The 16,465-nt window shown below is 39.6% G+C and overlaps 1 protein-coding gene across 4 annotated transcripts in view; it reads right to left on the bottom strand.

Annotated features, from left to right (window-relative positions):
- LOC124862740 (PRA1 family protein 2-like) overlaps window positions 1-16,465 on the bottom strand; it is a 34,968-nt gene that overhangs the window by 7,353 nt on the left and 11,150 nt on the right. Inside the window, exons 1-4 of one of the 4 annotated variants that reach the window (XM_047356830.1) lie at window positions 13,069-13,132; window positions 5,870-6,501; window positions 4,932-5,084; window positions 251-565 (exon numbers count right to left, since the gene is read on the bottom strand). In XM_047356830.1, the coding sequence (XP_047212786.1) occupies window positions 551-565; window positions 4,932-5,084; window positions 5,870-6,139 (438 nt within the window). In that variant the 5' untranslated portion in view covers window positions 6,140-6,501; window positions 13,069-13,132 and the 3' untranslated portion in view covers window positions 251-550. Of the gene's footprint in view, window positions 1-250; window positions 566-4,931; window positions 5,085-5,869; window positions 6,502-13,068; window positions 13,135-16,465 lie in introns of those variants that run through there. The other 3 variants (XM_047356827.1, XR_007036995.1, XM_047356829.1) reach the window with 3 other exon arrangements.

Raw genomic sequence — 16,465 nt, 5'->3', positions numbered from 1 at the left:
TAAGGAATGTTATGTACGACTGTATGGCTGTTGGGTTGCGAGCCTGATACTGATATTTAATACATGAGAAAGATTTAAAAATACTGCTGTACACTTTCATTTAAAGGAAGCATGGCCAGTAGAACAACCTGCTCAAGATCGCTGTGTGTTGTAGCTGTCTCCTCTGTGTGAGAAAAGCGGTTCAGCTCGTATTCAGACACTTATCCCACCCAACTGAGCAGCCTTGGACAAAATTTTAGTCACACAACTGTTTCAGGTTATCAAACACATTTTAATGTATAACAAATATAACCCGAGTTATTAACAAAATGCAGATAACAGGTTGTGCCACCCTTGGCAGCGGAAACTGCATTCAAGCGTTTGTGGTAACCAGTATTGAATGTTTTAGATCCTTTGGAGGAATTTTGGCCGCCTCTTCTTTGAAGAGTTGCTTTAAATTAGCCACGTTGGGTCATACCACTGCATCACAGCCAGATTTAAGTTCTGACTTTGTAAGCCATCAAGAGGGGAGCTTGCTGGTGTGCCTTGGATCATTGTCTTGCTGCAGCACTCAAGTAAACTTCAGCTAAAAGTCACAAGCAAAGGATTTTTGACTTAAGAGCAGAATTCATGGCACCATCAATTACAGGAAGTCAGTGTAATGTTCTTTGTCTGAAATTCTGTTACTATTATGCCAGGTGTGACAGGATGCACACCTTTCAAAATGTTCCACATTTGTCTCATCGGTTCCTAGAAAATTTTCCTAAAAGTTTTTGGGATCATGAAAAGGTCTTTTTACAAATGTAACACAGGCCTTGTTCTTTTAGTGTCAACACTGAGTCGAATTACAAACACTAATCGTAACTGTAAGTGAGACCTGCAGTGCTTCAGATATTGTTCTAGGTTATTTTGTGACCTCCTATATGAGTTTTTTAAATACCTTTGGCAGGCTGGCCATTCCTTGGAAGGTTCACCACTACTACACTACTCCCCATTTGTTAATAATGGGTCTCTTTGCACTGCACTGGAGTTCGACAGCCTTAAAATGGCTCTGTAACCTTTTGAAATTGTTAGATTATCAGGGGTGGGGTTAGGGTTAACCTTACCCAATGAACACAACAATATGCACAAATGTTCCATAATAATCCGGCAAAAACAACTCTGACGTTGTGGAACTTGATCCTTGTGGATGGGTGAAAACATATGTGCTATCTAGGTATGATAGAGTTAATTTGTTCACTGAATGTTGAGGCAGATTTGTGTTTGGTCAGGATGTGTGTTTATAGCTGTATACAAAGTAATATAGTCTGTAGTATTGCTAAGAAGGCCAAGCAAATAGGAACATGGAGGTTAAGGCCACATGAACTGATTATCAGCCTGTTTCTGTATTATTTATTTGCTTCAACCCAGAGCTTTAAAAAGGATGACTGTGGAAGTTATGTTGGTTGACTGCACTGTACGGACAACATTGGTCATGCTTGCCATTTTTCCATGGGTGACCTACATACGGGTGACCTGGAAGTTATGTTTGGAGTTTTGATTAACAGTGATGAAAACTTTGCTATAGATTCCTACAGCTGCAGTGTCTTTTTGGACTAAAGGACATTTAAAAAGTAAATTGATTAACTAAAACATGAAAGTCTGAACATGCAGGATAGCTAGGAGATAACATAGGCTGCATCATATCTAAAAATGCAGCAATGGAAACACACGTTATTGTAATTAAACATACGTTAATCTTTGATTTCTATTTTTTACTCCACAATCAAGTCAAAGTGTGAAATACAGAAAACAACAGCAGCTAAAAAATCTAATTTGCAAAGTGTTTCCACTCTGTTGTGTTACAGGCAAACTGACTCCATTGCTTTGTTTTTCCAGTGACATCATCTATACTGGAGTGAGGTTGGCTGGTGACTCATCTGCCTCACTCAGTGTCTCACATGCCTCCAAGTTCAGGTTTTGTCACTATCCAAAACAAAACCATTACATTAGTTCACTCCCTGGATTATGGAGGGTTACTGGTATCCTGGCAACCACTGTAGTGTTTCAGAGAGTCACTCCTAAGGTTTACAAATGAATCTTGAACAGAGCATTGCAGAGGTGTTAAAAACCAAGCAATTTTCATTATAGAGTAGACACTTTTCAACATAACACTGCAAATATTCTTATTTACTATTCCTATTCTTCTTATTGGCTCCTCCAGGTCCGAGGCCATGGTTCTCGACCGGAAAAGGGTGGCTTGTCCTCTTCAGGTTGGAGGGGAGTTCCTGCCTCAAGTGGAGGAGTTTAAGTATCTCGGGGTCTTGTTCAGGAGGGAGGGAAGAATGGAGCGGGAGATCGACAGACGGATCGGTGCGGCTGCCGCAGTAATGGGGGCGCTGTGCCGGTCCGTTGTGGTGAAGAGAGAGCTGAGCCGAAAAGCGAAGCTCTCGATTTACCGGTCGGTCTACGTTCCTACCCTCACCTATGGCCATGAACTTTGGGTCATGACCGAAAGAACGAGATCCCGGATACAAGCGGCCGGAATGAGCTTCCTCCGTAGGGTGGCTGGGCACTCCCTTAGAGATAGGGTGAGGAGCTCGGCCATCCAGGAGGGGCTCGGAGTATAGCCGCTGCTCCTCCACATCAAGAGGAGCCAGTTGAGGTGGCTCGGGCATCTATACCGGATGCCTCCTGGACGCCTTCCTCGGGAGGTGTTCTAGGCACGTCCCACCAGGAGGAGGTCCAGGGGACGGCCCAGGACACGCTGGAGGGACTATGTCTCTGGGAACGCCTTGGGCTCCCCCCGGAGGATCTGGAGGAGGTGTCTGGGGAGAGGGACGTCTGGGCGTCTGCTGCCCCCACGACCCGGTCCCGGATAAAGTGGAAGACGACGAGTATGTGTACGAGTATTCTTATTATTATTATTATTTATTTATTCATATCAGTCACAGTGAAATCACAAGCTGTTTCAGTTAACACAATTGAATATCTTACACAAAAAACTTCTGGGTTATTTCTTTAACCTAAATGCTGCATTTCTGTCACTGTCATAGAAGTTAGTTTTAAGCAAACATTGGGCCAAAATTTGTGACTCAGTTTGAAGGATTAGAGAACTAGAAGGCGCTCATCATTCATCCATGACAGCATTTTGAACTATTCAAGAGCCTGACCAGACTTCAATGAACGTCTTCCCCTGGATGAAATAAGAAATGTTGAGATGCTAAAATGATGATCTATAGTAATACAGTTAATGTCAATGGGTTGTGTTATCTTCAGAGAGCCATCTTGGTTATTTAAAATAATATTAACCTTTTACCTACTGTGTAGTTAGCGCGGGCTAGTCCTAGCCATATTCAATATTCACACTGGGACCAAATAATTGGTCATAAATGGGGACTGACAAAGCTATATTTTTTAGCTTGAAAATTTGCAACATTATTGTTGTTTTTAGCTGCACAAAATGTGCCCCCGTAAAGTTAAGCCCTAAAACTGGATGAATTATTATTAACATAATCAGTTCAGGTGACTTTGGCTCAGTGGGTGGAGTAGTTGTTTTGCAACTCAAAAGTTGTGACTTTGATTCCACTTTCCTCCTACTATATTTTGATGCGCCCCTGGGCAACCCACTCAGCCCCGGGTTTGATCTATGAATGCATGAGATTGGGTTAATGGGTAAATGTGGTGTGAAGCGTTTTGACTGGTCCATATGACCATGAAAGCTCTATATAAATTCAGTCCATTAAACATCCACATAACTGAAATTTTGAAATGTGTAATTTTTTTCTTAGGATGAAACACAAATGATCTATTTTCAGTTTAAATCGTGTAATTTTATTATTTATAATTTGATTATTGGAGCCTGGTATATATAAAACATTAGCAGCCAAACAAATTTCTTTGCATTATTGTTTTTTGCAGTGTCATATTTTCTAAATCCCTTATGAAAGGGCACAAACACATGCTCATAAAAAATTAGCTATTACACTTTTTTTCTTAAAAGTTTAAACCAGCATGAGTCCTAATAATGCCTATAAAATATATAATATTTTGTTTTACATTTTTCGCCCTTAAATTGCCATATTTTTGTCAAAATGCCACTCCATTTTATGGTCCAAAAACACATTACATAATTTCTTTTCAATAGCCTTCCTGCAAACTAGATTATTTATGATCTGGTTATTATAGCCTGGTATATGTAAAAGATTAAAAGCAACATTTTTATATGCTTTTTTTAATTGTATGTTGTCAAATCTTCACATTAATAATTCTTTACCACAAAAAAAATGCTATAATATTTTATAGGTTATTACTTTGTAATATTTTTATGAAAATTTACCTGAAAATAGGAAGTATTAATTTTAACCCAAACATTACTGATTTTCCTTTAGAGGCTCAATTACAAATGAGCTTTTTGTAAATTTTATCACCCTACTTAGTTGCACATTTCATTTATTCTGATTATGCCATTTTTAATAACTGTACAGTATTTCTTTTTCTAATGTTTTTTTTTTCTTTAACAGCACAGTCTACTGTTACTTTTTGATTTTTAATGTTTTTTATGCTTGTGATGCCTGAATGATTCCATATGCCTTTTACATTGCTGCTAACAACTGAATTTCCCCACTGTGGGACAATAAAGGCTATTTCTATTATGTTCGATTCTATAGGTCATTCTTTTCAGACCACAATTTGGTAGCCTTAGCAGTAGACCTTAAGTCACTTCAACCAACGATTTTTGGTTGAAAACTAAACCCAGTAAACTGTGTCAAACCCCTAACTGAACTCCATGGTGTTAAATTAGCCTATGGCTGGATTAGTTTAAATTTTATGAAGGACTGGGCAAGTAAACCAGTAAAATATTCAACCCAGCAATTTCATTCCCAGTAAACTGGGAATGCTAGTTTCGTACATAAATGCTAAAACACAGACAACGTATGCTTTACAATATACAGTGAATTAATCTGAAATACCTCATCTTCCTCCAGACTACCCAGTACAGCTCCTTGCTCCACTGTTGGCTCACTTTGGACACTCTCTATCAGGGAGGACTGTTCAGGAAATCCCCCAAGTAGAGAACCTGGTTCCCGCTGGACCAACCATGTCTCCAGCTCTGCCTGAGGAACCTGTAAATAAACACCTTAGATAAAGGCTTTTTACAAGCATAAGCTATGTGAAATTAATTAGAAATAGAATGAGAACTACGCTAGTAATAAAACACAATGAGACACCGTGATCCTCTCATGGCAATCTATTTTTAATGTGTTCGGTTTTTTTTTTCTTTGTTAAGAGAACTTAACATGGTGTTGACTGCTTGACTTCATTGTACATATTTCATGCAATTGTCAAGTGTTTGAACTGAACAGCTGGTAAATTATTTGTAAAATATATGAGAGCTTTTTTCAAAGGTTTACATACAACAAACATCTTCAGTAAATCTAAAAACCAAACTTTGGGAGCACATATACATTTCTGGTGGATTTCTTGCAATTCTAAAATTTATACCTACAGACTCAAATATAAACATGCACCACCATTGGCTAAATGTTTCTTTGCGAGTTGTGGAGAAACCTTTTTTTTTATGCTTGAGCTGACAAATTGGTTAAAAAAAACATTAAAAACGTCAAATTAATATGAGATTCATGCAGATAATGACAGTGTGTAAAATTTTGACCGGCACTATAAATGAAGAATTGTTTATAATCCCCTAGGTGTTTCATGCAAGTTGTATTCAGATATTTCTCCAATAAGATAACAGGACACAATTTGTTCTGTTCATATGCATTCACATGAGTGTCCAACAAAGGAAACCTGTACCAATAAGACTGACAAACACCCTGCCTCTAAGAATGCTTGTACTGTAAATGTATCAGAATGCACCTTCAGAAAGGAAGCCGACATGTTTCCTTACCTGTATCCTGTCCAGAGAGTGGACCCAGCCTAACAGCCTGCGTGCTGTGAAAAACTGCTCCAGGTCCACAGTCTTGGGATTCAAGCTGTGCTGGTTGTGGAGGTTGTGGAACTGTGTTTTGGTCAGTGCAGAGGTCTGACCCAGAATCATCTCATGCCAAGAACGAGGCAGGTACGGCTCTAGTCCCACATTCAATCTTACTCCACATAGACTTAACAGGATGGCCATCTGAATCAGCTCCTCTGTGAAGTGTTTCTTTAGGTGCAACATAGTCGTTTTCTTTCTAGAAACCTTTGGTTTCTGAAAATGTTGTCCACCACTATGCTGTTTCTCTTCTTGGAGGATCCTTATGGAAGCTGTAAAGTCCTTTAAAGTCCTGGTAAGTGTAATTCTATAACATGGGTCACTATGAAAGGATGTGTGTAAACGTAGTTTGGACTTTATATTAAATTGTTAAAATACATTTTTTTAAAGCAATTAGAAAATTCTATTTTGGCTTTATTTTCTTTTAGAGTATTCCAGATTGCTAATGTGGCATACGCTTAATTCAAACTAGGGCAGGATCTACACTGAATTTCCATAAAGCTTAATGGCAGGTAATCAGAGTGGGTCATCTTCAGTGAAGAGGTGTTCTTTTGTAGACCACATAAAGCAAAATAACAGAAGAAAGGGAAACACTCATTAATTTTCATATGACAGATTTTCCAAAATTCAAAAAGCACAACAGTTCATATTTGTTATTGGTAAGTATAATAAAGTATAAGGTTAGTCATATACAATTCAGCTGTGTAATCTGCTCCTTTCATCAGCCATGTCCCTTTGTAGTGACCCCACTAAGCTGCTTCCTAAGCTTTAGGTTTTGGTGTGATGTTCTGTAACCTTGGTCATACCATACCATACCATACCATAATAAATTTATTTATAGAGCACATTAAACATCCACAGGACCAAAGTGCTGTACACAGAGCAAATGAAACAGCAGTCATATGATACAAAAATAAACCAATAATAAAATCAATAGGACCTAATAATCAATAAAATAACCCTGTGTTAAAATAACAAAACACTTATACAATCAGCCAGAATGAGATAAAAAGTCAACATCTCAGATGGTGTTAAATGCCTGGGGGATGAGGTCGGATTTAAAAACAGACGGGGAGGAGGGCTGTCTGATGTCCAACATAAGGTAATTCCGTACTTTAGGAGCTGTTAGAGGAAAAGCACCATCTCCTCTGAGCTTACGCTTCGTCTTCAGGACACTCAGGAGCAACTGATCAGCTGACCAGAGGGAATAGGAGGGTGTGTAGGGATGTAGCAGCTCAGATTTAAAATCAAATAAAAATAATTTTGTAACAAATCCTAAAATGTACAGGCAGCTAGTGCAGGGTGGCTAAAAATGGGGAAATGTGGTCAAACTGCCAGTTAAAAGACATGCAGTAGCATTGTGTAACCTCTGAAGCTAAGAGATGCAGGAATCACTGATTCCTTTAAAAAGGTGCATTACAGTAATCCAGCCAAGTGGTAACACAACTGTTAATTGCTGTTTCGAAATGCCGCTGAATAAGAACTGGCTTTACATTGGCCACCTACATCAAATGGACAAAACTAGATTTAACAACTGCTCTGATGTGATCAGTGGCGGATCTAGAAAATTTGGCATGCGTGGGCAAAGGAGACGCAAGAGGTCTAGGCAGGGTGGCAATGATGGACATCTTCAATGAAGTTCACTGATCTAAAAAAATATATAGTGACAATTAGAATGATTTAATACCGCTTTCACTGTGTTTCTGTATTGTAGGATTTGCTTTTATTAGAATATAAAATGATAACATAAATTAACTACATCTATAAAGCCTGGACTATCTAACTTCATAACACACTATTAGACTTGAGCAGATATGTGATTCATTGATCTAATATCTCTGCACTGGAATTTATACCGAGAATAAATCCATACCAGGTCCAGCTGGATAGGCTGGATTTCCTGACTCTGTGCCTTCCTTCTCTCCTTCATCAGTTTCCTCGGCACTGCCCTCTTTCTCTCTCTCTGAGTCTGAAATCTTTTCATCTTCACTGCTTACGCTAACATCATTTTCCTTATCTTCACTCATTTGTTTACTTGTTGCACTTTCAGTGGCCTCCTTCACCTGTGACCCTCCTGGTCTCCATCATTCTTCCTTCCTCAAATCTCAGTCTATTCTTCCTTCTCATCCCTCACTCTTTTGCCAAAGAAACTGGAAATGTCTCCACTTTTAAATTTCCCTTTCATTGTGATCTGCAACATCAAAATTTGCAAAACTTAGCCTACTTCTTACCACAAATAGTCTGTATGAAACCAGAAATGATCACATTGACACAGGTCACACAAGCAGTTATATTTAGAAATCTTATCCTCATGGCAGCCAATTTATTATTTTCCCAATCTGATCGAACGGATGTAACGTGGATTATTTATAAATCATTCCCGTGATATCGATCATATAAAGCCGTCAGTGAAACTGCAACCCTTAAAAAAAGCAAACCTAAAAACGTTTTTCACAGCTAAACTTTTCATTATGGTGCTTATTGTAAACTAATCTATCAAGGGAAATATGCCAACGCTTTTACAATCAGAAGCGAGTGAGATGCTGTCGTCAAACAATTTATAAACGTTTTACACCATGAACGTCGGTCACTTGAGCAAACATTTCATACATTGCAAACTTAAGTGGACTTTACTGTTGTGTGTTCAAACATCACCTGGACAAACTGACAACTCAGTTCCACTCTTCTGGGCCACAGACAGACTGCCTCATTAACCTCTTGGTACCCATCCCCCGGAACTGGGGGAGAAATTAAACTTTTTTTTCTACGTTCATTGCTCTTAGTTAAACACAGATGTGTGGTGTCCTTTAAAATGTCAGACTCTTGGCTAAAAGCTGATATAAACCACTTCTATGAGCACCAAGCACTTAAAACTACAGGCGGTTCAATCAGAAAGTAATCAAACTCCAGAAAATGCTGTCATCGCAAATCTCGGTCTCAGCGGACGTGGACTTGATTGGAAGAACGTAACATTCACTCAGTCTGTGTCACACGTCTTCGTCTTTCTACAGCTGGTGATTGGTGGGACTGACATCAACGTGTTTAGTATAATCTGATTCCCTGGCTCTACGGATTAAAAGGAGGGGTCGTTTCTGCATTTCAGACCAACCACACTCAAGTTATTAAATTCAATTCAGTTCCATAAAAAAATACTTTATTAATCCCAAAGGGAATAAAAAATTTTTTATTGCTCTGCGTAACGCTGCTTGTTAGAGAATGTGCTGCAGTTCGAGCAACAGAGTAGTTTCTCAGTGTTTTACTAACACTGGAAAATAAATGTCTTAATTAAAAATAAAATATGTTAAAACAAACTATTTTAGACATGTAAAAAAAAGTTTATTAAGATTTGCAAGTAAAAACAAAATTTTTTGTAAATGGTACCAACATGTGTCATAACGCCTAGGTATGTCTTTACTAAAAGCTCTGTAACTTTGATTTAGTTTACCTCATCTGCATGAATCTTTGCACAGGTAATTTCCACAAGTGGATTTAGGGTTTTCAAAAATGTGTAGCCTTAATTATGATATTTCTAAAAGTTTTATATACTGTACAATCCAGAAAAATGTCTGGCAAGGGAAAAAAATCTTCGTTTTTTTCTGTGTTCCATCCTCACTATCTCTGAAACAATAGTAGCAGCTGTGATATTTACATTTCTGATGGCATCTTCTGAGTGTTAGCTTTAATTCAATACCAAGATTATTTTAATTGGGTTTGTAATTGCTGAGACAAACTCAATTAGATTTGGGCATGTTATTTCGAGCATAAACTTCATGAAAACCCCTTGGGGCTTAAGAGGTACCTGACACACATGCACGTGCAGCCGTGGAGCAGACGATGTTTGATGCAGGCCGGAGCTACTTTTTTCAGGGACCTCAGGTTATATCTACAGTTATACATTTTTGGTAAATTATTGTTTCTTTTGAAGGCTGTAGGAAGCTTTTGGACAAACTTGCAATTAGTAATTACAAGTATTTTAAGGACATAAAAGTAGGGAGGCAATTGCCCCCCTTGCTCCCCTGTAGATTGGCCCCTGGATGTGATCCACTTTGACCCCTAGGTTAGTAACTGACATACTGTTCAAGGGAACCAACATTTGCATGGGGGTCTCAGTGGAGATTCCAAAGACCAGCACTTCACAAAACATCACAGCCATTCAGGCTTTTATGTCATCCAGACATGAAAACAGAAGCCCCTGAGAGTTGGAGTTCTTTTTCTTTAGCGGGACATACACTCACCGGCCATTTTATTAGGTACACCTGTCCAACTGCTCGTTAACGCAAATTTCTAATCAGCCAATCACATTGCAGCAACTCAATGCATTTAGGCATGTAGACATGGTCAAGACGATCTGCTGCAGTTTAAATCGAGGATCAGAATGGGGAAGAAAGGTGATTCAAGTGACTTTGAACGTGGCATGGTTGTTATGCCAGATGGGCTGGTCTGAGTATTTCAGAAACTGCTGATCTACTGGGATTTTCATGCACTGCCATCTCTAGGGTTTACAGAGAATGGTCCGAAAAAGAGAAAATATCCAGTGAGCAGCAGTTCTGTGGGCGCAAATGCCTTGTTGATGCCAGAGGTCAGAGGAGAATGGCCAGACTGGTTCGAGCTGATAGAAAGGCAACAGTAACTCAAATAACCATTTGTTACAACTAAGTCATGCAGAAGAGCATCTCTGAACGCACAACACGTCGAACCTTGAGGTGGATGGGCTACAGCAGGAGAAGACCACCCCGGGTGCCACTCCTGTCAGCTAAGAACAGGAAACTGAGGCTACAATGAGCACAGGCTCACCAAAATTGGACAATAGAAGATTGGAAAAACGTTGCCTGGTCTGATGAGTCTCGATTTCTGCTGCGGCATGGTAGGGTTAGAATTTGGCGTCAACAACATGAAAGCATGGATCCATCCTGCCTTGTATCAACGGTTCAGGCTGGTGGTGGTGGTGTAATGGTATGGGGGATATTTTCTTGGCACACTTTGGGCCCCTAAGTACTAATTGAGCATTGTGTCAATGCCACAGCCTACCTGAGTATTGTTGCTGACCATGTCCATCCCTTTTATGACCACAGTGTACCCATCTTCTGATAGTTACTTCCAGCAAAATAAAGCGCCATGTCATAAAGCACGAATCATCTCAGACTGGTTTCTTAAACATGACAATGTACTCAAATGGCCTCCACAGTCACCAGATCTCAATCCAACAGAGCACCTTTGGGATGTGGTGGAACAGGAGATTTGCATCATGGAAGTGCAGCCGACACATCTGCAGCATCTGTGTGATGCTATCATGTCAATATGGACCAAACTCTGTGAGGAATGTTTCCAGTACCTTGTTGAATCTATGCCTTGAAGGATTAAGGGAGTTCTGAAGGCAAAAGGTGTTCCAACCCGTTGCTAGCAAGGTGTACCTAATAAAATGGCCGGTGAGTGTATATCCTGTTATCATAACAGTGGAAGGAGATCCCATATTTTCTAAAAACAGAGCCAAGAAGAAGCAGGTACAGCATGAAGAGGAGGGGGACTAAGATTGATAAACATGTAAGTACTGTATTTAATTAAATAGCATTAATGTCTTTCTGTTTTGGATTAATTGCCATCATAGAACCCAGATACTGAGTAGTCTGTCCAGCAACTAGACAGAAACAATCTAGTTGTAATTTGTTATTGACTTTACCAGAACATCTTAATTATCTCCTGAAACATTTTCTGCTGCACTAAATAACAAACATCAACAAGTGTTATGGGCAAATAAAGCTGGTATTTTTATATTTAGAAGTTTTATATCATAGTCCAAACTGTTATTTGAGCTATGTGCACAGTGAGAAGGCAATAACGACAAATTTTGCAATATATTGCAGCTCTGCCTGTGACTCCTCTGGATTGAAATATAACTTGTTATACTATTATTTATCTTCTCTCATGAAATTGCATATTCAAATACTAGTTTGCTTGAGACCTAAACATAGAGCTCTAAATAATCAGTTGTATTATTTGTATTATGGCATAGCAACAAAATAAATTATCACATCACAACATAGTCTTGATAAACCCCCAAACACCACAAACATTGCACTCTGAAATAGGGGGTGCTATTTAAAAAAAAAAACTAGCATAGAAATATAAAAGACATATTTTCAAAAATTAATAAAATGTTATTGTTCTGATTAGGACTGAAGCTGATTAAAAGATGTAAGCTTAGGAAGTGAAAAAATGAAAATGCAAATGGTCTTTGAAGCACTTTTGGAACCTTTTTGTCTTAAGGGTCCTAACAGTGGGTTTTTCTGAGGCGATGGGTTTTATTATAGAGATAAAGAATATGTAAAAACCAAAATGGCCAGTTGTTTTATTACTATATTTAGTTTCAGTCCCTTTATAAGATGTTTGCTGACTCAGTTGTTTAAAATAGACCACTTCCAGTTATACCTAAAAGGGAAATATTTGTTCAGACAAAGTCACATTCATCTTTGTTGGCAGATGCCAAACATTTTATTTATTGGTTAAGCTGCTGCTTTTTGAACTTTGATATGGAGCTAAGATAAAGTAATACAACAGTAATCAACTTATCACTGTTAATTATTTATACATTATGTCATTGCTTTTATGGTTGCTAATTAAAAAGTCAGAAACATAAGCAATATCCTTTTGGAAAAACTATATATATATTCTCCTTTATATTGTAGCATTTTAAAGTTTGAGTGGGTGAAGAAATATTTATTTGACCTAAGAATTGTAGAGTTTAGGGGGAAATTATTTGTGTAAAACCTAAATTTGTAAGATTAGGTAAGATGTAGATAAGTAAAAGTAAAATTTTACATGATGTCATGATGCTGTCTCTAACAATCTGTCAATGCAACAGGTTACACAATGTTTTCAGCCATCATAAACAGATCATTACAAACTATGGAACTTTGAAAAGAAATCACCTTTAAAGCTGCAGAACAGCTAAGAAAACAAGCAGCTCAACAGATATAACTTTACATTTACGATGATCTATGTGATCAGTTGAATTCTTTCAGATCACAGCAGTGATAAGCCTAAAGATAGTTTGATACAAATTCATCACTTGTTTAACATTCTGCCGAACTGTAAGGTGTGTGAGTTGTTTGTCTTACCATGCTGATTCTGAACAGGCTCTGCTGAAGCTCGCAGTCACTCCCATCCAGGATTCTGTTTCTGTTCTGACAAAGTTAGAAGCAGGGCCTTTTTAAAGCAGCTGCCCTGCGCCAGGCTCCTCCTCTCAGTGAGTTACACCGTGTCCTATCATTCTTTTGGTGTGTGGCAGCACTGCTGCTCTTCAAGCACAAGTTGCATCACTCTCTAAGCTGCTGCAGTTTCAGGATTTTAACATATTAACACTGTTAGTAAATGCCAGAAATAACATGGAGATACAGGGGTTGGACAATGAAACTGAAACACCTGGTTTTAGACCACAATAATTTATTAGTATGGTGTAGGGCCTCCTTTTGCGGCCAATACAGCGTCAATTCATCTTGGGAATGACATATACAAGTCCTGCACAGTGGTCAGAGGGATTTTAAGCCATTCTTCTTGCAGGATAGTGGCCAGGTCACTACGTGATACTGGTGGAGGAAAACGTTTCCTGACTCGCTCCTCCAAAACACCCCAAAGTGGCTCAATAATATTTAGATCTGGTGACTGTGCAGGCCATGGGAGATGTTCAACTTCACTTTCATGTTCATCAAACCAATCTTTCACCAGTCTTGCTGTGTGTATTGGTGCATTGTCATCCTGATACACGGCACCGCCTTCAGGATACAATGTTTGAACCATTGGATGCACATGGTCCTCAAGAATGGTTCGGTAGTCCTTGGCAGTGACGCGCCCATCTAGCACAAGTACTGGGCCAAGGGAATGCCATGATATGGCAGCCCAAACCATCACTGATCCACCCCCATGCTTCACTCTGGGCATGCAACAGTCTGGATGGTACGCTTCTATGGGGCTTCTCCACATCATAATTCTCCCGGATGTGGGGAAAACAGTAAAGATGGACTCATCAGAGAACAATACATGTTTCCCATCGTCCACAGCCCAAGATTTGCGCTCCTTGCACCATTGAAACCGACGATTGGCATTGGCGACCAAAGGTTTGGCTATAGCAGCCCGGCTGTGTATATTTACCCTGTGAAGCTCCCGACTGACAGTTCTGGTGGAAACAGGAGAGTTGAGGTGCACAATCACATTTAATTCTGCCGTGATTTGGGCAGCCGTGGTTTTATGTTTTTTGGATACAATCCGGGTTAGACCCGAACATCCCTTTCAGGCAGCTTCCTCTTGCGTCCACAGTTAATCCTGTTGGATGTGGTTTGTCCTTCTTGGTGGTATGCTGACATTACCCTGGATACCGTGGCTCTTGATACATCACAAAGACTTGCTGTCTTGGTCACAGATGCGCCAGCAAGACGTGCACCAACAATTTGTCCTCTTTTGAACTTTGGTATGTCACCCATAATGTTGTGTGCATTTCAACATTTTGAGCAAAACTGTGCTCTTACTCTGCTAACTGAACCTTCACACTCTGCTCTTACTGGTGCAATGTGCAATCAATGAAGACTGGCTACCAGGCTGGTCCAATTTAACCATGAAACCTCCCACACTAAAATGACAGGTGTTTCAGTTTCATTGTCCAACCCCTGTACATTTTGTCGTGTTTTGTTCTCCCAACACATGCAGATAAACACAGTCTAAGTTACCGCTGGATGTCAAAAAATGTTTTGGAAGCACAAATGTGATGTAAGTTGTCCAAGTGTGGCTGACAGTTTGGACCCATTTAGATCTTCCCAGCAGTGTTCAATTGTTTTAACTCTTAAAAATCCATTCTCAAAAATCAGTGATAAAAGGGGCCATAAACAGCTTCTCCTGGTGGAGAGTGTTTATATATTACATCTCAGCATGGTTCTCCAACAATAAAGCAGGCAAGGGGGTCCTGCAGAGGATAGTGAAAGGAGCTGAGATAAAGTCCTAGTAGTGTTTCTACCCTATGTCCAGGATCTGTTTCAGAGCAGTTGAACTCTTGCCATTGGGCAAATAGTACCACATCAGAAGAACCAGCAAACAACTACACAGCTTTCTGCCTCAAGCTGTTTTCAGTTTTAGCTATAGAAACACCATCTCAATGCAGTTTCTATTAAGAATCAAACTTCCTATAATTGCTGATTAGCGTTTTGCTGTACTGTCATTTTGACCATTCATCTTTTTGCAATGCTCCTCCATGTCTTTGAGTTTGGAAGTCTTTTTTTGCCATTGTCCTAATTATAGGTCTAAGTCAGGATTTTTACTGGGCCACTCTAAAATGAACATATTACCTCAGTCAGAAGACAGGACAGGTGTAAACTACAATGAACAATCAGGTCTGCAGAGAGGATCGTCTGGGCCTATATGCCCTTCATCCAGGACTTGTACATGTCTAGGGTCAGGAAAAGGGCAGCTAACATCTCTACAGACTCCGCACACCCTGGACACAAACTGTTTAGACTTTTACCTTCAGATCGGCACTACAGAGCGCTACTTGCAAAACCCAGCTGCCACAAAGTTTCTTTCTTCAGGCTATCTCTCTGATGAACACTTAAGTCAGTGCCTAGATCGCTACCAGGCATATTTGCACTAATTCAATCTCGTTTTCCTCTTTTGTAAAAACACTATATATATACATATTTACAAAACAAATCACCTTCATTACATATTTATATTTAAAATGGCTTCATTCAAATTAAAGTGGAACCAAAGTGAAACATAATCGTGGTGAATAAAGCAGATTCTGGTTGGTCTAAATCTGCCAGGGCAATGAATGATTTTTGTCTTGATTCTACACCGGCCACTTTATTAGGTACACCTTGCTAGGTACTAGAAACATTCCTCAGAGAGTTTGGTCCATATTAACATGATAGCATCACACAGATGCTGCAGATTTGTCGGCTGCACATCCATGACGCGAATCTCCTGTTCCACCACATCCCAAAGGTGCTCTACTGGATTGAAATCTGGTGACTGTGGAGACCATTTGAGTACAGTGAACTCATTGTCATGTACAGGAAACCAGTCTGAGATGATTTGTGCTTTATGACATGGCGCTTTATCCTGCTGGAAGTAACTATCAGAAAATGGGTACACTGTGGTCATAAAGGGATGGACATGGTCAGCAACAAAACTCAGGTAGGCTGTGGCGTTGACACGAAGCTCAATTGGTTCTAAGTGGCCCAAAGTGTGCCAAGAAAGGATCCCCCACACCATTACACCACCACCACCAGCCTGAACCGTTGATACAAGGCAGGATGGATCCATGCTTTCATGTTGTTGACGCCAAATTCTGACCCTACCATCCGAACGTCGCAGCAGAAATCGAGACTCATCAGACTAGGCAATGTTTTTCCAATCTTCTATTGTCCAATTCTTCTGCTGCTGTAGCCCATCCGCCTCAAGGTTCGACGCATTCAGAGATGCTCTTCTGCATGCCTTGGTCGTAATGAGTGATTATTTGAGTTACTGTTG

The sequence above is a fragment of the Girardinichthys multiradiatus genome, chromosome X (assembly GCF_021462225.1).
Source record: "Girardinichthys multiradiatus isolate DD_20200921_A chromosome X, DD_fGirMul_XY1, whole genome shotgun sequence".
Classification (NCBI taxonomy): domain Eukaryota; kingdom Metazoa; phylum Chordata; class Actinopteri; order Cyprinodontiformes; family Goodeidae; genus Girardinichthys; species Girardinichthys multiradiatus.
The sequence above is the reverse complement of the archived record's forward strand: the minus strand, read 5'-3'. Positions and strand labels throughout refer to the sequence as shown.